The 24,199-nt window shown below is 38.5% G+C and overlaps 4 protein-coding genes across 5 annotated transcripts; 2 read left to right on the top strand and 2 right to left on the bottom strand.

Moving 5' to 3' along the window:
- The first annotated feature begins 480 nt into the window (after window positions 1-480).
- Window positions 481-2,926, top strand: LOC122979143 (ecto-ADP-ribosyltransferase 4-like). Its single transcript, XM_044346370.1, has 3 exons — window positions 481-761; window positions 931-1,007; window positions 1,887-2,926. The coding sequence occupies exons 2-3, from the start codon at window positions 933-935 to the stop codon at window positions 2,616-2,618; spliced, it is 807 nt and encodes a 268-aa protein (XP_044202305.1). The 5' UTR covers window positions 481-761; window positions 931-932; the 3' UTR covers window positions 2,619-2,926.
- A 5,197-nt stretch (window positions 2,927-8,123) lies between these two features.
- LOC122979529 (cerebellin-1-like) lies at window positions 8,124-11,244 on the bottom strand. Its single transcript, XM_044347043.1, has 4 exons — window positions 11,160-11,244; window positions 10,555-10,734; window positions 8,870-9,001; window positions 8,124-8,681 (listed from the first exon to the last, which is right to left on the bottom strand). The coding sequence occupies exons 1-4, from the start codon at window positions 11,242-11,244 to the stop codon at window positions 8,380-8,382; spliced, it is 699 nt and encodes a 232-aa protein (XP_044202978.1). The 3' UTR covers window positions 8,124-8,379.
- A 3,224-nt stretch (window positions 11,245-14,468) lies between these two features.
- On the bottom strand, window positions 14,469-17,332 carry tppp2 (tubulin polymerization-promoting protein family member 2). Its single transcript, XM_044339399.1, has 4 exons — window positions 16,993-17,332; window positions 15,787-15,978; window positions 15,066-15,219; window positions 14,469-14,713 (listed from the first exon to the last, which is right to left on the bottom strand). Exons 2-4 carry the CDS (start codon window positions 15,975-15,977, stop codon window positions 14,522-14,524), a joined length of 537 nt encoding a protein of 178 aa, XP_044195334.1. The 5' UTR covers window position 15,978; window positions 16,993-17,332; the 3' UTR covers window positions 14,469-14,521.
- On the top strand, window positions 14,656-22,563 carry ftr84 (finTRIM family, member 84). 2 transcript variants are annotated; one of them, XM_044339387.1, is made up of 8 exons: window positions 14,656-14,735; window positions 19,288-19,829; window positions 19,985-20,080; window positions 20,271-20,504; window positions 20,743-20,899; window positions 20,991-21,047; window positions 21,259-21,312; window positions 21,505-22,563. In XM_044339387.1, exons 2-8 carry the CDS (start codon window positions 19,398-19,400, stop codon window positions 22,044-22,046), a joined length of 1,572 nt encoding a protein of 523 aa, XP_044195322.1. In that variant the 5' UTR covers window positions 14,656-14,735; window positions 19,288-19,397; the 3' UTR covers window positions 22,047-22,563. The 2 variants fall into 2 exon arrangements, with proteins under 2 accessions (XP_044195322.1, XP_044195314.1); XM_044339379.1 differs by lacking the exon at window positions 14,656-14,735 and having other exon boundaries at window positions 19,077-19,829.
- Window positions 22,564-24,199: the final 1,636 nt, after the last annotated feature.

Genomic DNA, 24,199 nt, shown 5'->3' with positions numbered 1-24,199 from the left:
GCTTTACCTTTGCAGAAACACCTGCTGATCCCTGTACTGACTGAGGACAAGCATATAGACCTTAAAGTGTAATGAATACCTCAATTGTCAAGTAGTTCTGAAACTGCATAACAGAACTGTTGATTCTCTGTTGCTATAGTATATGAGGCCAAAAAGCAGTATTTGGCATATTGACACATCAGACACATTATTTTTTTAATCATTTTTTGCTTTTCTTTTGCTTTAAAAATTCAAGTACTGTTGTCTGCTTTACACACTATTCACAAGACTCACAATATGTTTGATTCTGAGTCTGTGGTTTTGATGTGTCAGCAGTTGCACAGGTGAATTAATTCGTCTTGCATTCACAAATACTACATATCACCTGTTTCATTAGACAGTAGTTTTAATTGTTATATAGAAATCCTTTATGTATAGGTATATACTCTTCTTATACTGCCTTCTAATTTGCTGCAGTTTGAACAGTTAAAAATGACATGGTGAAGGTGGGGAATGAGTCAGCTGGCTTGTAGAAACAACCACATTTCCTTTGTTAAGCCACAAAATGTTCCTTGCAAAACGTTCCATCTCCTTGACAGTAAGGTAGCACACGCAGCAGACCGCAGTCTGCTACGTGTGCAGACATGACTTTTCTAGCTGCTGTGGACAGGTATATATACAGCACATATGTGACCACTAGTCTTGAACACATGCAGAGGTCCTGCTCTATGATCAAAACCTTTGATCTGAGGGATTCACTTGGCACTCAATATTGAAGACCGGTGAGTTGATCTTTCTAGACTACTTTTGATTCTAAATTAAAACTTGTGTTTTTCAGTGAAAGGAAAATAAATAATGTATTTTGAATGTTTGATACATTTGTGATACAAGTACATGGTGAAGTACATTATTCTTGATGTAAAACAAACGTTTGTGTTTTCCTAACTGCAGTGATGAAGGGTAACAGGCTGACTCTTGCTCCTCTGTGTTGGCTCCTTGGCTGGATGCTGCTTGTGGACTCTTTCAAGGTGAGTGGAGCATTCTGGGATTAGTTCCGACGTGCTGTTACATATTGTGAATATCAGTAGACATTACTAAAATTTGACAAATTTTAATGTTTACAGATTTTTGTTTTAAACAAGTCACTCAAGCTTAATCTGAAGGGATAACAGTTTATTAGAAGTTGGATCTCATTTTCATAGGTTTTGTCATTGTTTCTATTGATTGATGGCATTATATGACATTAAAACTCATTAAGTTAATGGTTGAGATCTTGGAACACAGCAAAATCTCTGTAAATACTCAAAGTCAGATGACATGAGGAACATTAACAGTCAGACAATCACGCAGGTTTTAAACTAACCTACAGGTTAGCCAAACCTATTTAGAAGAAATAAGTTCTGAGATCTCAGCAATTAAGTAGGTGAGTACAATGTTATCATAACTAATAGAACTGAACATTAAACCCACAAAAGTGAGATCCAAGTTATGATTAACCAGGGTCCTCCTTTAAAACTTCTAAATTGAAATTGAATAACTAAAATCTTGCTTGTCGTCCACAACCTCAGAGCAGGTGATTTCCTGTCCCTGTGCATTCTGCAGTTATGTATGCTCCACAAGATTTAAAATAGGATTTTGTTTGAGAAAGTAGCTTTGTAATGGTCTCCTAATGACTTTTACTTCAAGGTTGTTTTTTTTTTTGTTTGGTTTTTTTTTGCCTTACCTCACAATGAGTTTTGTGTTCACTCACAATAGATTTTGCATTACACAACCAATTTAGGACAACACTCCTAAAGAGTGAATGGAGAGATTATGTGACATTTCACATTATGCATTTATTCATTGTTACTCCATACTGTGTCTGGTTTATGACCTTTCCTTTCATCGTTCTCTTCTTTCCCCTGTAGATCAGTGTTATCCTCACTCTACCAGAAGAAAACCAGGTCATCCCAATGAGCATGGCTGAAGATGCTGTTGATGACATGTACTTTATGTGCAACAAAACTATGTTAGAAAGGATCCATGAAACATACTTTGCTAAAGAGAACACTGAAACATTTGCAAAGGTCTGGAAAAAAGCACAAGGTTGTGCAGAGCGGAAACTAAAAGAAAAAGACAAGGAGGATGAGGCTTTAACCATTAAACATATGCAAGCAATATGTGTTTATACCACTGGATATCAAAAGTTTCATAAGACGTTCAATGATGCAGTCCAGAGCAGCAGGAGCACTTCCTTCCCATTTCACTCCTTACATTACTGGCTGACATCCGCCATACAGATCCTCGGTAAGAATAAAAAATGTCACACCACTTATCGTAGAACCAACGCTGTGCTTAGTGGTGAAGTCAACCAAATAGTTCGGTTTGGTTTTTTTGCCTCCAGCTCTTATGACACAACACTGACCCGTTTTGGTACGAAGACCTGCTTTAAAATTACAACCTGTTCAGGTGCTTTCCTGAAACATTATTCTACTGTTAATAAAGAAGAGCAAGAGGTGCTCATACCCCCATATGAGAAATTCAAAATAACTGGGAAAAAGACGGGTGTATCTGAAGGTCTACAGAAATGTGATGTTGTCTATATCCTAGAAAGCACAGGAGTTCAAAGCAATCAAAACTGCAAAGCTGCATACTCATGAGAGACCAGTGTTTCTTCTTCAGCTGGTGGAGCAAAGTGAAAACATTTAGTCTTGTATTGCAAACTGTGTTCATTTCAACCTTTTAAAATCCAAGCTCATTACCATATCTAATCATTTTCCTTAACCCCCTACATTCATGCTTGTTTGTTGTTTTTTCCTTACTATTGCAGATATATATTTTTATGCTTCCCCAAAATGCTATTCAAAAACAGGAGCAACAACTCTGTACAATTTCTAGAAGCCATTTGTGTCTGCATTCTCACTGTAACAAATATGTTTGTTTTTGTTTTTTTCTCATGAAATCAATAAATTTGTCATACAGCAAAAATATTGATTTGCTTTTGTTTTGTTCTCTTAATTGATAGTCAATCTACTAACTAAAAGGTGAATATCATCTGGATTCATATTCACATAGTATGTTATCTTTCCACCTCCTCAGTGTCACCAACAGTTCCTCTTAAGTCTGATTCACAGAGCTGCTGAGAGCAACTTTCAGTAAAGAACTGAGAGAACTCCTTACCAATGAGAAGGAGTGACGTTGACCCTGTTGCTATGGATGACATCATGTTTCATGAATGAACTTAATCACTGCAGTGTTTGACTGACAGGTTACTGGTCTGTGTCAGCAATACACAGGAGAGAAAAGAATAAATTAAACTGAATTAAAACAAAAAAAAATCATCCGATTTACATGAAATTTACATGGTGTGGTCAACACATGATATACAGCAACATGGTGTATAATAAGTGGGTGTTCTCTAGCACCACCTGGTGGACACAGTGAGTGATAGTTATCTCCTACATGCAATGTCCAATATTTATGAAAATGTGTATCCATGTCAGTTGCCCTCTGGTAAATGTATTGCTGCATTAATATTTCACTTATGTAGTATTGCCTGCAGGCAACAGGAAGTGAAGCCTAAATGACACATAGTTCATCAAATGTACACACAATTTCCAATATGCCATCTCCAGCACCACGTACTGCACACAGGAAATGACGTTTTACCCTTTCACACAGTGTCCGATAATCCTGAAAATTTACAGCCGTGTTAACAGACCTCCAATAGTGATACCATGGCTGCTGCTCCCTCCAACACGCACAAGGTGCGAGGACCCGTTTATCACCGCTTTGCAACTCTAATTACATGTTATGTATGTTATGTTTGCTGTCAGCCATTAGTCCTCAAGTGGTAGAAGAAGCCTGTGGTGAGATAAACAAAACAAGACATTCATTGTTTTCAGTCCAACAATGCAGTTTATGAGTTGTGTGGTAGTTTCACAATGTATTACCATCCTCCATCGTCAGATTCGTTAAACACAGATTATTTTCTCTAGGCATGACTGATTTTGATGGCTGCAAGTTTTTTGCACATTAGGTTTCTGACTTATCCAAAATGACGGCAAGAAAGAGGATACTGATCCACTGTATTAAAGATGCAAAATGTTCAATTTGAAGAGGCAACACAAGTCAACTACTGCATAAAAAAATGCAGTCTCTAAAAGCTGATTAAGATGACAGAGATGATTTCTATCTGAAGACGCTCTGCAGTTATTTCTCATAATTTATAGGCACATCATTGTGGGACATAACTACTTATGGACAGTTATGGACAGACTGCAGATTGCATTAAACAAGGCAGCAAGAATGGACATACAATGTGGATTTGAAATTGGAGTAAGTGAATTGAATCATGGGAGCAGTGAGAAAACAAAACACTCAGTTGCACTATTTGGAGAAGCATGAGCTGTATTTTATCATTCTGATATTTGAGTACTGTTGAATCAGAGAGAATTTGCTTCTTTTGATAAGCACCATGAAATTAAATGGAAAATACTTTCATTGAGCATTAACACTGCTTTTCTGACACAATATAAAACATTATATTAGTGGGAGTGGGACACCATTTTGCATAAACTAAAACTAACAACACATGGACTGCATGAACACTGCATCCTTCTCTCACAGATTGTTAGGTTTACGGTTGGGGAAAGGTTTTGGTTAAATACTGAAAAATGTCCCATTTGAACTGAGGCATGTTACCACAGCTGTAGCTATAGCTTCCCTTTTCAACCACAGGGGGGCACCAGAGTCCACATAGTATTACCCAGAATTTGCCAAGAACAGAGCCAACACACACAGTGAGTGCCCTAGCTGTCAAATGACCTTCAGATTTGAGTTTTGCAAGCTACATTTTGCTCAGTGTAGTTCACTCACAAGGCATGTTTTTTTTCTGAAAAACATCCTTCCTCAAAGATTTTGGAAAAATTGAGCAGTTTAGTCTGGGCTGTTACATTTAAATGCTGATCCTTCTTTGCTGCAATAATACTTGTTAGTTAATGTAATTGTAATAACCCTTCAACACAGTGTGACACAGTTCAATCCAAATCAGAGCAGTGGCAGATTTTTGAGATCTTAGACCAGAGTATTGTATGACATACAGTGATTTTCAATAATATTGTATTTTTTAAGTTTCCATTAAAATGTTGCATATATCATATCATATATCATGGGCCTGTGTTGTGAATTTGAGTGGCAATGATGGTTGTGTGCTAAATTACCTCCCAGACTATCATGTTTTGCAAAGAAGTGGAACCTTGACTGCTTTTCTTATTTCATATTTTATTCTTTGCTCAAATCGAAAAACACACAACGGCAGTGATACCATTTGAAAAGTATAACTGCAGGTTGGTTCCCTTGCCTTCATTTTTCAACTATGAATAAATTGCTCTGGCTGCTGTCATTCAGTTTAGGACACATGGCCTCAGCTGCCCCAACAGAGCTGCAGCTTTAAGTCTGCAAGGTAGCAAAAGTACACTTTACACCTGTCAGTACTTAATATTATATACAACAATTATTAGCAACTAGTGTGCAGCTTCTAGTTTAATGTGCAACAAATTATTATTTTCTTTTTCTTTTTCTTTCTTTCATGAAGTACATTTGTCATATGGCAAAAGCATAAGCGGATTAACATCAAACCATCTTTAGTCAAATTGATTGTACACATATACAGGTTTTGCATGGCACTGAATTAATCACGGACATAATTTGGTTACTGAGGATTATATGATGATAGCACAGGTTTTGTGGATGATGTGATCAAAGCTGGAGCGCCAACTGTACAGTTGGGAATCAACTTCAACAAACTCGGAGCAAGACAAGGTTTGTGCTTTCCAATTTCTATACTTTATTGACCTTTTTATCTCTCATTTTGTCTTTTTTCATCAGTTTTGTTTTGTTTTTTCATACAAAAATGTGTGTATCCATCTTGTTAACTGTAGATCGTAATTATAATCAGTCTTAACACCTTCAGAGCTTTAGTGCAGACTAGTTTTGATAAGGTAAACCCAACATAATAGGCATTTTTTTAAAAAGCAATTCTAAAAAAAACACTGGGGTATCTGCAAATAAATGAAAAGAAATTGCCCCTCTTCTCTCACAAAATTAAGTGTATACACAAAAAATAACTTTCCCCTTGATAAATAGAATTAAGAGACCCCAATGATCTATTATAGTCAATAGGAAATAATTCAGAATTAAGTTAGTCAGAATGTTGTACATGCACTCCTTACAACATTTTGTTTTTTCCACATACTTTTCAGGAAACATGCAAAACCTCACAACTTTTGATTGTGGTTTCTGTATGGACTCTCTCATCTTGTGTTTTACAATTCTCCCCTATATCCTGATCTCTCTGCCAGCTGATGGTCTGGTGCTGTGGCTGATTTTGAATTTTCTCCAGTCTTCTGGACAGACAGGATGGAAGTGTCTGGGTTCCACTTGGTCATCAGAGAGCTACTTTTTGAACTCCTGTGGCCAACTTTCATGATGATGCGTAGAACAGTCCCTTGCAGTGGTACACCCAGTGTTGTACCTCAGGTATAAACCCCTTAGGTACAAGATGAGCTTTTGTTGTGTTATCTGGCTGCAATCCATCCTGATTTCTGTAGTCCCAATGTTCTTGTGCATTGATGATCCAACATCAGTGGGCCTGTACGCAATGTCTTTTTCTTCTGTCTTATTGTCATCTCTTTCTGCTGCTTATCAATTCTCAAGGCTCTAAAGCAGCCCTCGCCAGGGGAAGGAGAGAAGGAGGGATCTAACATGATCAAGAAAAGGGCTTTCAATATAGTCTTGATCTTCCAGGTCACTGCATTTATTGGCTATGTACCATTGATCACTACAGACTTACTGAATGGGAAAATAGATATGGAGACATGATGTATCGCAAAGACCTTAGCTTACTCTTTAATGGTTTGGCTTCCTCCGCAGGGCTGGGAAAACACCTAGTGATATGTTATGTTATTGTTGAGTAATTTTTTTCAACTTCACTTGAAATTGCTGTCCCTGTCAATTACAAATCCCAGCACACAGCTGTGAGCATTGTAGTGCTTCGTTGACACTTTGCCTTTAAAATGGAAAAAGTGTGAAAACATCAGCCCAAATTTGAGATTGTATTACTAAGAAACTGCTGTGTGTATATTGTAATGCACAGTTTTCTTTATTTGTAACTTATTTGTAACCTTTTGGTATCAGATGAGCTACTCTATGGGCATAGTAATTTTGAAATAAAGTACAATAATGCACATTTCTGCATTTGCTTAATATTTATAAGTCAGTGGTACATCTATCATATCAGAGAACTCAGATTCAGATTCAAATAGATTTTCTTCTGTTTATGTGTGGAAGATATACTGAGGGACCACAAAAACAGAAGTACATTATAGTGCAGTATAACAGCCCTGCAGTAAATACTACCATAGATTAAATGTTCAGTTGTTGTGCTAGTGTACATCAGTTGTTTATGTGCTGACTATATTCTGTGGCTGTACTCAGTGGTAGTGGTGAAGTGCATTCAACTGAAAGATGTTTCTAATTTTTGGTCAACTTCATATGGATAGAGAAGCAAAAATATTAGAAACAACTGATAATATCTCGCAATCCAATACAACACAAACTACATATTCCAAAATTAACACAATTAAAATTGGGTTGATTGTCAAAAAAGGTGGTATTTGAGTTAAGTGTACACCACTGTGCTACACAGGTGCCATCTATTCATACTACATACTGTACTAGACTTTCGGGCTAATGCAGTGCAGCTGTATAGACAGGAGTCCCAAGGTTATCAGTAAACATAGTTCTGATAAAGCTTAACTTACAATGAAAAGGACCCGAAAATGAGGTGACAGATTTGTGATCTTCATTGAACTGGAGAAGTTGGCAAAGATGATGCTTGCATAGGGACTTGGCCTCCTCAGGTTGGAGTAAAATACAGTAGTAGAGAGAGTACAGCATGATTGATGAGGTTGCTAACATATGCAAAGTGATTTGGCTTAGTGTGACTGTAAATGCTCTTTATAAGGAAACCAACCCCAACCCTATGGAGGTACTTCTGTGTCTTTATTATGCAATAAAACAAAATAGGTTTGCAATCAAAAAATATATATAATCGCAAGTAAAATAAATTTGTGATCAAAATGCCGATCAAAAAGTTTTGTTTTCAAATCCAAAAGTTTTGTTTGCAATGATAGATGCCACTAAATTTTTAAACGCCGCACTTTTAAGTGTCAGAAATACATATTTTTATTAAAGTTTTTTAAAAAAAGGTTTGGCCCATACAGTGTAGTTGCATATGAGGCATTTGCATGTTTTAAATTATGGATTTCATGTTCCAGCTCATTTCAGCTTTACTGTGAAGAAACACTTGTGAGCTTTACATTAGACAGACAAATTAGGCCACAGAGAAGGAAATCAATATTAAGTCATAGAGGGGTAAACCAGTGAGCCAGAGAAGGTGTTCAGGCCCTCGATGTTCCCACATAGCTGCCTGCCACTCAGCAGCTCTACATAGACCTGGCTTCCCTGCTGCAGTGACAGGAGTACTGTCTGGGAACTACTGTCTTCTGAATCCTCCCTGTTGTCCTCCCAAATGGATGCCACCACCTCCCCGTTTCTCATGAGTTGCGCCTTGTAGTACATCCTGTCGCCAACCATGCTCATCTTGGAATAGACAGTGTAGGAGAAGGAGTACAGCCCAGAACGAGGAGCCGTGAATGTACCTGGAAGAAAGGCATTTTTTAAGTTGAATTTGCATCAGACACCTCTGCGTTTTCACGATTGCAATGAAAATGCAAATTTCAATTAGGGGTAAACGGAGAAGTAACTCCAATAAAGTGAAGACGTAACATGAATCATGGTTGGACAACAGTTTCATATGGTGTTGAAATTACTGCTTGTGAGCGCTCACCCAGGGCGGGGTTAAATCCATTTCCGTGATTTAGGTTGATGACATCATAAGGAATGGGGTTGTTCCTGGTGAAAGGTCCGAAGCAGTTTGTTCTGGGGCTCAAATAGGCGGTGAACGCAACCTTTATCCCCCCTGAGACAGAGGCAAGCCAACAGGAAAGGAAAAACACTCTCATGTTCTTAAGGTGTATGTGTAACTTTGTCCTTCTTTTCATTTTGTAATGTACAGTTTTGAGGTTCAAAGTTGGAAACAGCAGTTGACAGAACAATCTCACCTTGAGGTCTATTTAGTAGCTATTCTGAAGCTTTTGATCATATCAAAATAATCCTTATCACCAAATGTAGTTTGTTCAGTTGTCGTGGCATTATAGATGTTTTCTGACCACTAGGAGGACTTCTCCAGCCTGGTTCTAGACCTCTGAGGCCCAATCCCAATGCCCCCCCTAAACCCTGAACCCTCACAGACTTAATTGATGTCACCTGGTAAGTGATTGAGTGTGAGGACTGCAAGGGCTCAAAATGGTTTAAATAGGAATGGGAAAGCACATATCACACATATCACATTACCTGTATGATTATGGGTTTGGGACTTTTTATTCAATACTTTATTACTATATTGACATGATCGATTGGAATTTGTCTTAGTGAGCCCACTTAAACAAAAATAGAAAAAGACAAAAATAATAAAACCACTCACTCATAAAGCACATAATACATTAAACAAAGTATAAAACAGATAGCTAATATCCAGCTCATAAATAATAGTTTGTTTACTGTTTTGTTTTGGGTTTTTTTGTTTTGCTTCTGGGCTTCCCCTGGTAACCTTGTATTTAATGCTGATTTAACGTCTCAGCGCTATGAACTGTGGGTAATTCCCTCAGGCATAGTCTGCTGAAATGTGGATTTACAGAAAGTGTGCAAAAAGGGCTCAAAATTTCTGTAGGAGAGCCTTCATGCTCTTCACAATTTGACAGTGGGACAGTCCTAAGCCCTCGCAGACTTTGCAGGAACATGCCTCAAAATCCGTGAGTATGGACATCGGGAGATTTAGATGTTCACCGATTCAACTAGCTCTGGTGTTGTGCCTGCTGACAGCTATTCCTCCACTTTAGTACAACAGCTGACTAACCAGACTTTAGTAGGTGGGATTAAGAATTCATAATTCGATTCATCATCCTCCTACATAGCAATCTAGCTACATTTATTAAAAATAGTGTCAGGAAATCGACAAGCGTGGAAGAACACAACTGTAGAAGCTGTTTTAAGTCAACTTAAAGAGATGACAACTCTTAAATCAACCAATAAACATATTTCTTTGATCAATGTAAAAAAAATAAAATAAAATACTAACAGTACTTAGCAACCACTGAGGCAGTCTTGTTGTATTGACTGATAATGCTGTAGGCCCAACATGGTCACTTGCTACTCATTGGTTAGGGCACAGCCAAAAAAATTACACCCCCCACCCAGAATTTGACAAACACAAACAAGTCTTTAAAAAACTCAAATGGAAATTTCAACAGCTACAATTCCATGAGGTGAGATTGTTTTGTTAACATCCAATTTCTCAAAACCAGTTTCTTAAATAAATGATCAAAACAACATAAATAATTTATACACAGCTATAATGATATGACTATGTGAATTATAGCATCTTGATTGTGTGGACTGTATCTACCAGTGTACCTATGACTTCAAGGATGCTGTCGCCCAGCTGCGACATGCTCTTCGACAGGTCCATCACCCTTAGGAACATTTGATCCTCTATTTCCTGGAGCTCAGAGCTGGCACAGCAGCAGCCCCGCTGGCGCTTGAACGCACACTCACAGTCCCACTTTGTGCATGGCAGCTCCCCCTCCCACGCTACTACAAACGTGGAGGGAAGGAAAGGAATAGTGTCATTGATCTTGAAATCAGATGCTGTATTGTATTTGTATATGGCTCACACTCCATAGACAAAGATAAATATATGCAGTATGTGCATGTATGTATATGTAGCTTTAGCAGGCAAATGATGACATCTGTGCATCAAAATAAGATCTACAGGTCTCACTGGATGAATTTGCTACAATATCAATTTCCAAAATATACAGTAAAAAAAACATATTCAACATAGATTGTGATGGGGACACAATACGGAGATCCTTTTCTCTTTCCTCCTCTGTACCTGGCCGGCCAGATCAAATATCTCTGTCACCTGTCCTCAATGTGCAATAAAAACTCTCCTAATAAACATTTTTTGACCATGTAAACTTGTACTTAAAACATATTTGAATAACAGTTTAGTTTACCTGCTGCCGCTCGTAGGCTGCTGATAGTGTTTTGGGCTCTCATGCTGTCCCACAGCAGGCCCAAGACAAACAGAGTGCATAACATAGCTCTCATCTCACAACACCAGGAAATGTCTGCAGACAGAAAAGCTTATGAGAATGAACATTGTTAAAATTATTTCTTTGCAGTCACTTTTATTTTTACAACATTTTACAGACAATGTAGGAATAACCTGGAAAGTGATTTGTTGTAATTATGCAGCGCAGTAAATGATTAACAAAATGTCTCAATCAAGTAAAGAGTTGCAAGTAAGTCAAATTTTCCAATCTGCAGATATTGATACATGTATTGATTTAGAGCACTATTATGTTTCACAAAGTGTGGAATGGATTTCATGTTAGGTCATACCAGAAATTATAAAATGAACTTTTCTCCACCTTTGCAAAATATAGTAAACAAGTTGACTAAAATACAGTCAGTTTTAATGTTACAAGAACATCCTGCAAAAAACTGCCATAACAATTTTATTATTGTATTTGTCTCATATTTTTGTAAAAATACTTCACTCACTGTAGTACCACAAAGAATCTCAGATCTCACAGTCTCTCCAATCTGTATCCACGTAAAATCTTTAGTCCAGTGTTTAAACCACCAATAATCCTTATGAGCAATAAAAGACAAAAAAAATGTAAAAAAAATAGTGAGGACCTGAGGGTCGTGCAGCGGTGTTCACAATGACAGTTTGTAAGAGATGCTCCTTTTCAGGTCAGTTATATTTCCAGATGGGTGGAGAGATCTCTGTGTCCAGTCACCAATGTCTCCAGTGAACTTGTGATCTGTTTCCCTAACTTTGTTCCCCTCCCATACACACTTTCACCCCATGGGCTCCTCTGGTTTGGTGTGACCTGTGAGGGCAGATTTCAGCAGGGACCATCCTGGTAAGCTCCCCAGTGTATGTCAAAATCTCCTAAAGATTGTATCTAATAGAGCCTGTGCTGGTTAATAGGTCAGTGGTGTCAGGTTGGCTGATAGGATCGCTCAGTTTGTTGTTTATGATAAGCCAGCTCTTACCTGCCTGCTTCATCATCCCTCTGCACCTGTTACTCTATTGGAAATGGATGACATTAGATCAAAGAATGCCCTAGTTCAGTTTAGGCTTTTGTTTCAAATGTTTATGTGTGTGTGTGTGTGTGTGTGTGTGTGTGTGTGTGTGTGTGCATGAATGTGTGTATTACTTTCTGTCAACTGCAGTCAAATGAGGAAGAAGAAGAAGAAGTGTTGAAGAACTTGAATATTGACACCAGGCTTGTTTTAAGAAGTTCTAAAAAGTCTTTGTGAGCGTGTTAAGACTGTTTAGCTTTTTAAACTCGGTAAGGAGAGTTGAAAGATCTGTTGTAGACGTCATTACAATCACCAAATTACATTACTGCATGAGACACTATTTAGGGTGACGTTACTGAGCGTCACAGTAACCTCACCGGGTTTTATAATATGTAGTTCAATGGGTTAAATCTGTGATCTTCTGTATAGCTGCTACTGTACAGGGTAGGATTCTTTGTTCTCGCAGCACAAATATGCTGACAACAACCCTGTAAAAACTGATTTCTTTATTCTAATGTATGTACAATGGTGCTAGAATTGAAAGACTTGAAAAATGGAACCTGTACATTCTTGATGTAAGAGAGTTGAAATATCCACCAAAAAAAATGACAAGACGTTTCACCGTCAGATAGTCAGAAGAGACATGAAATATTATTTTAAAAACTGTTACTATACAGCTCCACTATGTGTTCATTCATTCATAGGGAATGTATTGAGATCTCAGTGATTATGAATCATGAGTTGAGCATGACAATACGGAGAATACAGGCTCTGTATTATGTAATTCAATGCCAGTATTCACACAAAACCCAGGCGATGCTTATCAGGTCAGGCCTATAGTGTGAGATATAGAAGAGGAAATCTATCTTTAAACATGTGGACCATATAATAAGCATTTTTAAATGGTCCCTATGAATCCTCCATAAATGCCATCAGTTTCACATTACAAGGAGCGTTTATTGTTCTACGAGGACTCTTTATGTTGTGAAACTGAATCCTGGCTATTTCTGGAAATGAGCAGCGTTTAGATGAAGGTTATTTTATGTCAGAGAAGCTATAACCTTCATTGCTGTAAAGAGTAATTCACTGAGAACATAGAAATTGTTTTATTTTCTGTTCCTGTAAAGCCAGCTCCTGTTACAGTTTTTTTTAATATAACCTATTATATCAGCTCATGCAGCAAAATGTGTGACAGGAACCAGATTAGTCGGTTAAACACAAAACCCATGAAAGTCTACAGTGTTATGTGTAATACGGTTACAAAACAGACAAGAATGGGTATACTGTGTATCGCACATAAGGTTGAGTAGATACCACACAGCAAGTTGGTTTTGAGAAGATTATATTGTACTCACAATGATGTCTTATAATATTTCCCCAGATACTGTATGATCAAATAGTGCAAAATAAGGATTTTCTTATATCATCTTATGTCATTTTATATCAACACTCCAAGGTCCACTCCAAGTATAATATAATTATATATATATATATATATATATATACATAAGACCATCAAGTTGGTGCATTTTGTGATATTTATTTATGTTTTTATTCACTTCTCTTTAGATGCATTTTCAGCCTTTCATTCTGGAGAGTATCCTATACTGTTTAGCTTCATCAGCACAGTATAAATACAGTCTTGCTTGTTACATTTTTCTATGTACGGTACTTGTAAACAAAACTTTCATTTCACAATATGAATAAATTACATGGCAAGAATTATAATGGACACAAATTGGTCATGTAGCAAAAGGCACTGAAAGATAAATTGATAAGCTTAGCAGGATCAGGGGTGACTACTGAAGTACTGTCATATCTGAGACCAAATTGCATCACAGCACATTATATCAGAGCATTCAAGCTAGCGGCTACATCAATAGTAAGGCACACTGTTAATCTATAGTACAAAGCAGAGTTAGTTTCTATAAAGCATGCTTGGCAGCAAGTATAATTTGATCTTTTGATCCCATAAAATTACTGAAAATATACAGAACACTAACAGTCGTTCATGCCCAGACTCATTATTTTATGTATTTTAAGTAGTTTCATCATTTTTGGATTATTTTCAGGACAAAGTTTCTTTAAATCTCCCATCCTGCTTGGCACTTATGAAAACTATGAAACTCCAATTAGTTTTTTTGTTGAAATGTTTTTTCATGAATCCAATAAGTGTTATGATCTGGCCAACTGTACATAAATATTTCTTTAAAAAATAGAGGAGCCAATGAATTGATTCAGTTTATTGATGAAACAAAGTTTTCATAATCTGTCAACAGGATTATGCTTCTTTCACTTTGTCATCATAAGTGCCTTTGCCCTTGTAAGCAGACACATAGCCACTGGTGTCGGGGATGTTTTCACGGCCAGCTTTTCCTTTTCCTTTGCCTGAGTCATCGAACCGCTCCTTGTGCGATCCAGTGTACTTGCTGGTATCGGTCAGTCTGTCCACTGCAGCTGCCTTTGCTGCTTTCTAAAGACGGAGACAAACAAATGTTAGTATTTTCTACATTATAACAAGTTTATCCATTTCAAAGTGTAGACATGATAATTTAGCAATCGTGTACCTGGACTCAAACCTCCTGTGGCCTTCACAATAACTTTGGAGGGATCCATACAAGGGCGCCAGCTTGTATCTAATCCCACAAGCACTAGTTAGCTGCTTTGTGTTTGGAATTATACCGCCACTGTGGTGCAAGCAAGCTATATATAATCCCCGCACTTCTGAAATGAATCTAGCGCCCCTGGATCCACAGGTGCAGTCCCTAGATGACAGGTACTTGGGGGTAGTAAAGTGAGTATGTAGTGGTTTATGAAATACTCACAGTGATTCCGACATTGGCAGGCTCCTTCCCAACAATGAGACCGTAAAGCTGCTGTAGCGCCTCCTCTTTGCTCTTGCCTTTAAAACGTTTAGGAGCTAACTCCATCAGGGCCTGGTTGAACTGCTCAAATGTGACCACACGAGCCGACTTTGCCCTGAGGAAACACACAGTGTTGCCAACTGTTTTGAGGAAAGGTTATGTTTTGTGCTTATTTGCATATTAATATAATGGGATGGGGTAAACAAATTATACGCAAGTTGAAAAAAAGGGCAACGCTAAGTAAAAACATTGCACAAAATCCCCAAACTTTATTAATGTACTTTATAAACATACAGGAATGAGAGGTAAAAGGAGAGACTGGAGGGAAATGACAGAAAGAACCAGAGTTTCAGTCCCACAGTTGGTGAACCTTACAGTTAACATCTGTACAGTCAGCTAACTGGCTTTTTAGGGCAAATAAAAACAGACTGCAATGGTCCAGCTGTAAGATTAACGCGAATAAGAAGAGGCAAAAATTCACTTTGCTTTCTGTCACAACTACTGAAGGGACAAATATTTGGCCTGTAAGTGACACAATTTCCAGTCCAGTATGCATGTTTATTTCAAATCAAAAATGAAAACATATCTAAATTAATTAAAATTGATAATCATACAATGATTGACACCGACACTGAGCTTTTCCTACACTGTGTGGAAGTTGGAGCTTGAATAAAAATCTTACTTGACTTTGCTGAAGACGATGTCAACATCTGTGGTAGTGACGTTCTTGCCGTCAGTGATATGGCAGTCTTTGCAGAGCTTAGCGAAGTTCTTGCCGTTCATTTCCTTCCCCGTGGCCTTGGTGTCACCGTGGACTGCAAACTTCTGGAAGGCGGTTTCCACCTCTGCCACAGACACTGAGCCCTCAGCCATGCTGACAGACACACACACAATATACATGCATCTCTGGTCAATTCAAAATGTTGTGTTGAAACTTATAATGTTCAACATATGGTCGCATTGTCTTAACTCTAATAACCCTTCAAAAAGTGATGACTTACTTTGAGTGATGTTCATTTACTTTGTGAAGTTGAAGACCTAACGCAAATTCGTAATGACTCCATTAGTTGATTGACTGCCTGCCTGCCAAGAAATGTCTGCAGTGATGATCAGTCTAAGTGAACATTTTCTCTCTCCCTCCCTCTCACACACACACACCCACACACACACTTTTACATCCATCACTGTTATGCTTGTATTACTCAGACTGCTCTTAGGCCCATTTAATTCAATCAGCTCAATTTCCAAATGGCTGCTCTGGTGTTCGACCATATAGTGAATGAACAAACACTCTCCTTCTCTTTCGCTTCTCCTCCTCTACTCAGTCTCTCTCTCACACACACAAACATACAGACACAGACTTATTTAATTTAATTGTTACTGCTGCCTGGTGGTCAAGTTAATTAACAGTGACATAAAAAAGATGATTTATAAGTAGATTTTTATTAAAAGAAAAAAATATTTGTTTAAAGGTTGACATTTATACTAAGATTGAAATTTGGTACTTTTTTACATAGCAGAGAAAAGTGCATCTCGCATGCTTGAAATAGCAGCTTGCATTAAATTTTAAATTCACTGGGGTGACATTTTATGGGTTGGCAGCTGGATAAAAAATTTATCAACGGAGAACTGTAACAGGCATTAAACCACAACGACAAATAGCAAACATGTACGTAAATAACATTGTGGAACCAGTGCTGTATTTATGCATAGCTACTTTGGGGAATAATCCTGAATTTCCTGTTACATCTACAAATGTCTATATAAATATTACAAATTAGTTGTCATAAGACATCTAATCCTATGATTTGTTTTCTGCTGCCATCTGTTGCCCCTTTGTTACATACTAGGACAGTGATGCTGAAAAAGAGAGAGAAGAAAAGTGTACCTGCTGCCGTAAACAGAAGGATGCGGTGTAAATATTCAGGAAAATCCTGATTCGCGTACAGCTGCCTGACCTCTTTTCGTCGTGGTCCTCCTCCTCTTTCTTCTTCTCCTTTCTCTTCTGTCTCTCCTCCTTCCTGCCACTCCCAGGCTTTCTCACAATGACGACAGAGATGGAGAGATGCAGAGAAGCAGGAGGAGAGAGGAGAGAGGGGAAGGGAGGAGGGAGAGAGTACCAACCAGCACAGTCGATGACATCATAGGCACTCAGCCTCTCTTGTGTCTATTCAGCCTCATTTAGCTCTGCCTCTCTGTACAGATTTGCTTCTCTGGTGAGAGTTATCATGTTTTGTTTAATAATTTTTATTATTTATTTTGTGATAAAGATAATTATTGTCTCCATTCTCCCCAGCAGTTGTTGTTGTCATCAACTTAACTCACAGCTATCTGCCACGCTCATTCTCTTTTGACTCTTTTTCCGTTTCTCCCGCCCTCTTGCTTTCTCTCTCTTACCGCCATTGTCACAAGAGCCCTCTTGTCTGGACGAGGATGAGAGTGACCCTTCAAAGAACAAAGAGTACTGACAACGTAGCTGTCACATTACAGGAAAGATAGTCCCGTTTTACAGCTTCATATACAGTAAGTTGAACTGAATATCAGACCAGGAACAACAGAGCACATTTGTACTTTTAGTGCACAGCAGTATGTTGCATTTACTAAGTGCAATTTTGAAAGTGCATGTCAAAGAGATTGTTCTGATGGGGAAAACCAGTTTGCAGACAGTCCTGCCCTGGAATTTTCCACACATGAATATAAATGTGGGATCAAGAAAGTATACAGTGGTTGACTAGCTGATAGTAGCCTCATCACTAACTCCATTATTCCTCAGAGCAATATTGTTAATTTTACTTTTAAAGGCACATTATTTGCTGAACTATTGGAATGAAAGCAAATTAACTTAAATGCTGTACTGTGTAGTTTTAGTAGTGTCTACTGATGTGAAAGTAATAGAGAATGAAAAAAGGTCACCTTGTACCAACTTTGTAAATAAAGTCCTGATTCTAAATATATAACTATAATATCAATTTATAATTTCCAAAACCATTTCAATTTTAAATTTCTATTTCCTATGCCTGCCACTTTTATGATATGGCAACTCTTTTTGTCATGTAATGCCATATCCATCTTTTCCAGCCATTGTTCTCAGCTCCTCCCATCATTCCTCAGCACCTAAATTACAGATGAAAAGTATATGTTTTTCAATTTACTGAAAACTTATTAGTTGAAAAGATAGATAGAAAAAGATTTTTTTTCTTTCCTGGGTTTACACAATAATTGCTAAACTTAATATCATCAGATTTAGTTGTTGTGTGTTAGTCTGTCAATGAATCAATAAAGGAATGATAACTCTTGTGATTTATGCCTTTAAATAAAAATAAAATTAAGACATTATATTACTGTGTCTGCATTGTACACTTACACTGCAGCGTTTTCACCTTGCCTTGCTTTGTGGTATACCCACACACTGAGGCTCTGTACTTTGTTCACAGGATAAACAGAACAAGTTGTTTTGACATCATGCGCCATCATGAAACTCACTGCCCAGTCAAATGGAAAGCTGAGGGATATGTTGTTCCCTGGGAAAGGTCACAATGAATGAGAGCAGAAAGCAATGAGAGAGCAGCATCAAGGGCTCAGTTCATGTTAGCTAATAGCAATCATGGAACATGTTGATACTTCTTTAAATGAGATACAAAATTCTAAACTTTAAGTAACCTCAAAAAGCTTTGTGAAATCAATCTTAAATACTTGACATGGAGCTGTAATTAAAACCTCCATGTTAATGCTGGATATTAGCTTTTAAGGTATTCATTCATGTTCCAGGTAGTCAACAATAGTTTCTATTTTGCTGAGAAGTGGACTTTAGTGTGTGACATAACCTGAAATTCCTGCCTCATAAGCAAATACCATCATGGTTGCAGACGAGTACTTTCACTCAGATGATAGAAAAAGGTTCTGTGGGAAGACATCACCTGTTTGATTACAGTATAAACAAAGCCTTGCCTTTAAATATCAGCAGAAAACAGCATTGTCTCTGGTTTGAGAGGATCACAGGCGCTGGTAGTTGGACCCTCTTTGGACCTGATATTGACTAACACTTGACTTTCCATCGCCTGGCAAATTCTAGAAACATCTCAGGGATTCACAAATTGACTAAAAGCTGATCTGATTCTATTTCTTCCCATATTTGCTTCCTCCAATAACATCATGGCTGAGTCTAGTTTCCCTTTACCACCAGAAGCCTATTGTCCACTGTGTGTGGATGCACTGAGAGACCCGGTCACCATTGGCTGTGGTGACACTTACTGCCTGGAGTGCATCAAAATCTACTGGGACCAGTTCGACCACATGGGTGTGTACAGCTGCCCACAGTGCCGCGCAACCTTCACGCCGCGGCCTGTGCTGAGACGTAACCTGCCCGACGTAAACTACGAGCCTCGGCGCCAGCTTCCAGAGCTCACTCCTTTCCCCTACATGCACCGGGAATCCTTCTGCGATTTCTGCGTCGGCCGTCGCAACAAGGCTGTCAAGTCGTGCCTCATGTGCCTGGCGTACTACTGCGAAACGCACGTCAAGCCACATTATGAGTCATCCACCTTCAAGAGACACAAGCTGGTGGATGAGACGGGCCACCTGGACAGGAAGATCTGCCCCCAGCATGAGAAAGGCCTGGAGCTCTTCTGTCGCTCTGACCAGATGTGTATCTGTGTGTTATGTACTGTCAGAGAGCACCGCAGCCACAACATTACCTCAGCAGAGGAAGAACGCACCGAGAAACAAGTGAGTCTGAATTGTCTGAGTCATCAATATGTCTGACTGATTTTTAAGGAGAGTCTATATTCAAATTGATGTCACAGACTAAAAATATGTCTTGTTTCCTTAAGTAACTATGATTTACAAAAGCTTGTCTTCTTATTGTCATGTTCTTCCATCAGAAAGTCCTGGTGGTCACACAATCTGAAGTCCAGCACATCATTCAGGAGAGGATGAAGGAGCTGCAGGAACTGAAGCATAATGTGGACGTTCTCAAAGTAAGATCAGCCGTAATCAAACATAAATGATTGTGCTTGAACATTGTAAGATCTAATTGTGACATTGTCTATATGTGATGAGATACAAATGTGACATTCAGGTGCAGAAAGTATCCTGATATGGCACCATCCAGTGGTAGTATCAAGAATGACACTTTAAACCTTCTGACAAACTGACTTTATCTTTTAGAGTTGCGCCCAGCGAGCGCAAGCAGAAAGCGATAAGACGTTCCACGAAATGCTCCAAGCGGTGGAGCGCTGGAAGGCTGAAATCAATCAGATGATAATGGCCAACATGCAGTCAGCTATGTCACAAGCTGAGGGCTACGTGGACCGTCTGGAGCAGGAGATACTGGAGCTTCAGCGCAGAGATGCAGAGCTACGACAGATCCTCGAAACAGAGGACAACATTCACTTCCTGCAGGTGCTGAAGGATCATACATAGCCGCACGAAATATTACCATTCTTGTCTTAATACTTGTCAAGGAGTACCACATTGTTGCAATAATTTATACTCTTTCAAATTGAACCCCATATCCACACATTCAGGATCCCAGTAAATTGCTCACAGCACACTCATGTTTTTATACATAAGATGATAATACAGTTTGTGTTTCTGACTTGTTGACTGAAATATGGAGCTCTTTTCTCTCGGTGAATAGAATTTTCCAACCCTGTGCGTTCCTCCTGAGGCCATGGTGCCCAAAGTGCTCATCAACCCTCAGTTCTCCTTTGGTGAGATGAGCAAGACAGCCACAGAAATGAAGGAACATCTGGATGACATCTGTAAGAAGGAACTGAGCAAAATCTCCAAGACAGGTTTGTTCCGGCCTATTGTATTCAAAAAAAGATATTTTTACTGTAAAACTATAAAATGGACGAGTAACGTAATGTTGTATCATCTTCACAGTTAGTGAAACCCCTGTGTACATACTTTTGCCAAGAAATGGAGACAAACGACTCAAAGGTAAGTGTCTGTCAACTGAAATATGAACAACTTTCTTTAAAGCACACATGAACATTGATTCGATTTGATTTTTTTGGTGGACAGCAAAGGAAATGGAGATAGAAAGTTTTTCAAAGGCATCTCATTTGATTCATATAAGTATTTGAAAATAAACAATAACTTAAAATGCATCGCAAATTAACATGTCTCCATGTTTTCCACATCTAAACAGTTCCTGGAAGAGTGGATTTTCAGGAGCCGAAAACAAGACAAGACTTTTTGAGATGTGAGTATTGTTTATGGTTCAGTGCATAATAAAATACATTAAAAATTTGTTAACGTTTCTTATTTATTAATTGCATTTATATTTATTATATTTACAGACCCTGACACATTGAGTGAATGGAATGGATGATTTTTTTTTCTTTGTTGATCAGTGATAAAGAAATGTTTATCGTGTGTGTCTCTCTTTGCCCAGACTCCTCTAAGATGTCCTTCGATCCGAACACAGTCTACAAAGAGCTGGTCCTGTCCGAAGGGAACCAGAGGGTCACCCGGAAGAAAACAGTCCAGTTTTATCCAGATCACCCAGACCGCTTTGACGGCTTCTCCCAGGTGCTGTGCAAGGAGCCCCTGACTGGCTTCAGATTTTACTGGGAGGCAGAGTGGAACGGGGAGTTTTCCATTGGGGTGGCCTACAAGAGCATCAGTCGCAAGGGGAAGAATTCACACAGCCTGCTGGGCTACAATGACAAGTCTTGGAGTCTCCTCTGCTCAGACTCAGGCTACTCAGCTTGGCACAACAAAGTAGACCGCGACCTTCCTGATTCTCCCAGGGCTACACGAATTGGTGTGTACCTGGACTATGCAGGCAACACAGTGGCTTTTTACTCAGTCTCAGAGACGATGGAGCTTATCCACAGATTCAAAGCGCAGTTTAGTGAGCCTTTATATGCAGGTTTTGGTGTGGGCTCCTCAGTTACCCTCTGCCAGCTGAAGCAGAATCCAATGCCTTACTAAGACGAACTAACAGGAAAATTAACCATTGTAAAGTGTACAGTACTCAAGTATGAGAAAATTGGCTGAATATAGACTGTACAGTGAAATGTAAAGTTATTTTATGCAATATTCAATTTTAAATGCCTCTCTGACTGTCTCAACAAAATTTTTTACAAGTTTCACAAAGTATGTACCGCACAGTTGCTGCACTATTAGATTGCACATATTTATATGCTGTGACCACACACTGAATGTTCTTGTAAAATATGATGATAATGCTTCAATGAATGTTATTTCAAGGCTATAACTTAAGATCTGTATGCCAATATGTTCATCTATATGTATGTTGATTTAATATAGGTACTGCAGATAACACAGTAGCGGTAATGCAATCCTGTAGCACTAATAACAGAAGACTTATAATCAACTGTAGTGTTTTTATGAGCATTAGTATGTTGTGGCTGAAATAATCTGCAGACGGATGTCAAAATTATTCATACAGTATGTGTATGTTTGTATATATGTACAATAAAAAAAGCAAAAGTCTACATCTTGTTTCAACATTAACACATTTTTATTGCCCTACAGAGAGCAACATTCACAATTAAGATATGAAGCAATAAAAAAATACCTTTATAACATTTTATATAAACTGATATGAGTAAATCTGTTATTTAGTTACTCAACTAAGACATTAAAATATGATCATGTTACATTATTAACACCTGCATTTTTAAGTAATTGATTTACTGTGTTTTATTGACTTATTTCTCTGATCAAAACAAATCAAAAAGTCTTCATGATGAGAGCCTTAATGCTTATAGACAAATGCATTTACTGGACAGTTTCCCCACCCGATACAGATAGAGGGGAGGTGGGAGAAAACTTGTTATCACAAAGATAAAGACATTTACAGAGTTAGCAGCAAAAAACTGGGATGTCGATATGGTTCCCATCAAGGATAACACAAGTGCCATCGGGAGCTGAGACACAATTGTAACCACCAGATTAATCAAAATGATCTTGAAAGCCCTTTTCTTCATGCTGTTACCCCTGCATTTGTCCCTCTGCCCTTCGCGTGGCCTCGGGCGTTTCAGAGCTATAAGAACCAGCAGAAAGCTATCAGCAGAGAGAGGAACAGATACAAAGCTGCTGATTGTAAATTGAAAGCTATGCCAACAATGGTAACCATGATCACTGTTAGCCAAGAAACACAGCAACATGCCACCCTGTACGTCAGAGGTTTACACCTGAGGAATGTCACAGGATGGATGGTTGCAAGGTACTGTTACAGGCAGATATAACTCTGGACCAAGGGTCGCACAATAAAAATACACCAGAGAACTTAAAAAGCTTTTTGAAGACATCGATTGAATCGCAATTGGCCAGGAAATAGCAAATGCCTGAGAGACAGAGAAGGCTCTCCATCATAATCTGGTTGAGAGGGATGAAATCAGAAGCTATCTTCTCTCTTCTTCCCCTCAGTATAAGCCACAGGATGTAAACATTGGTGGGGAGACCAAAGAGAAGGTTTGCTGTTCATTTTCTTCCTGATGATAAACACAATATCCTAAACCACTTCTGTGATGCAACAGTTTCAGCACCAGGATGGAGGCATGTTATTTACATATTATACAACACATAGTTCTGACCAAGCATTTAGAATGTGCTCAAATCAGCATGACAGCACACCTAGTCGTGCTCAAATGAAAAAAAGCCTCATCACTAACCCCTGGGCCACACTGGATGCGTGAGTAGCGCGTGTGCATTGCGGAACCTCTTGCTTTTCATTTCGGCGCCCATGTTAACAGCTTAGAGCGGCCACACTGTTGCAACAAAATTTCCATTTTATAGCCTGTTTAGTAATTGTTGTTGTTGTGGCGCATTTGATTATGCCAACAGTAATCTGAGAGGTAAGAGCAGCAGGTGAGACTATTTTCATGTCAGTGTCAGCCGAACTCTGCATCAAGTTTGAATCCAAGACTGTGTAGCTTTAGATTAAAGAGGTGAATTTGCTGGTAAATTTTGTATGTTTAGTATGTGTCACTGTGCACTGCCTCTCAAGTTGTTGTAAAGGCTTGCTGTTGAGTTACTGAGCAATCTTTACCTTGTATTAAAGGACAGGTCCACAGTTTTTCAAGTCTGTCTTAAAACAACAGTCAGGTGACCATATG

Source organism: Thunnus albacares, chromosome 3 (genome assembly GCF_914725855.1).
Source record: "Thunnus albacares chromosome 3, fThuAlb1.1, whole genome shotgun sequence".
Lineage (NCBI taxonomy): Eukaryota > Metazoa > Chordata > Actinopteri > Scombriformes > Scombridae > Thunnus > Thunnus albacares.
This window is presented reverse-complemented; position numbering and strand designations above follow the sequence as displayed.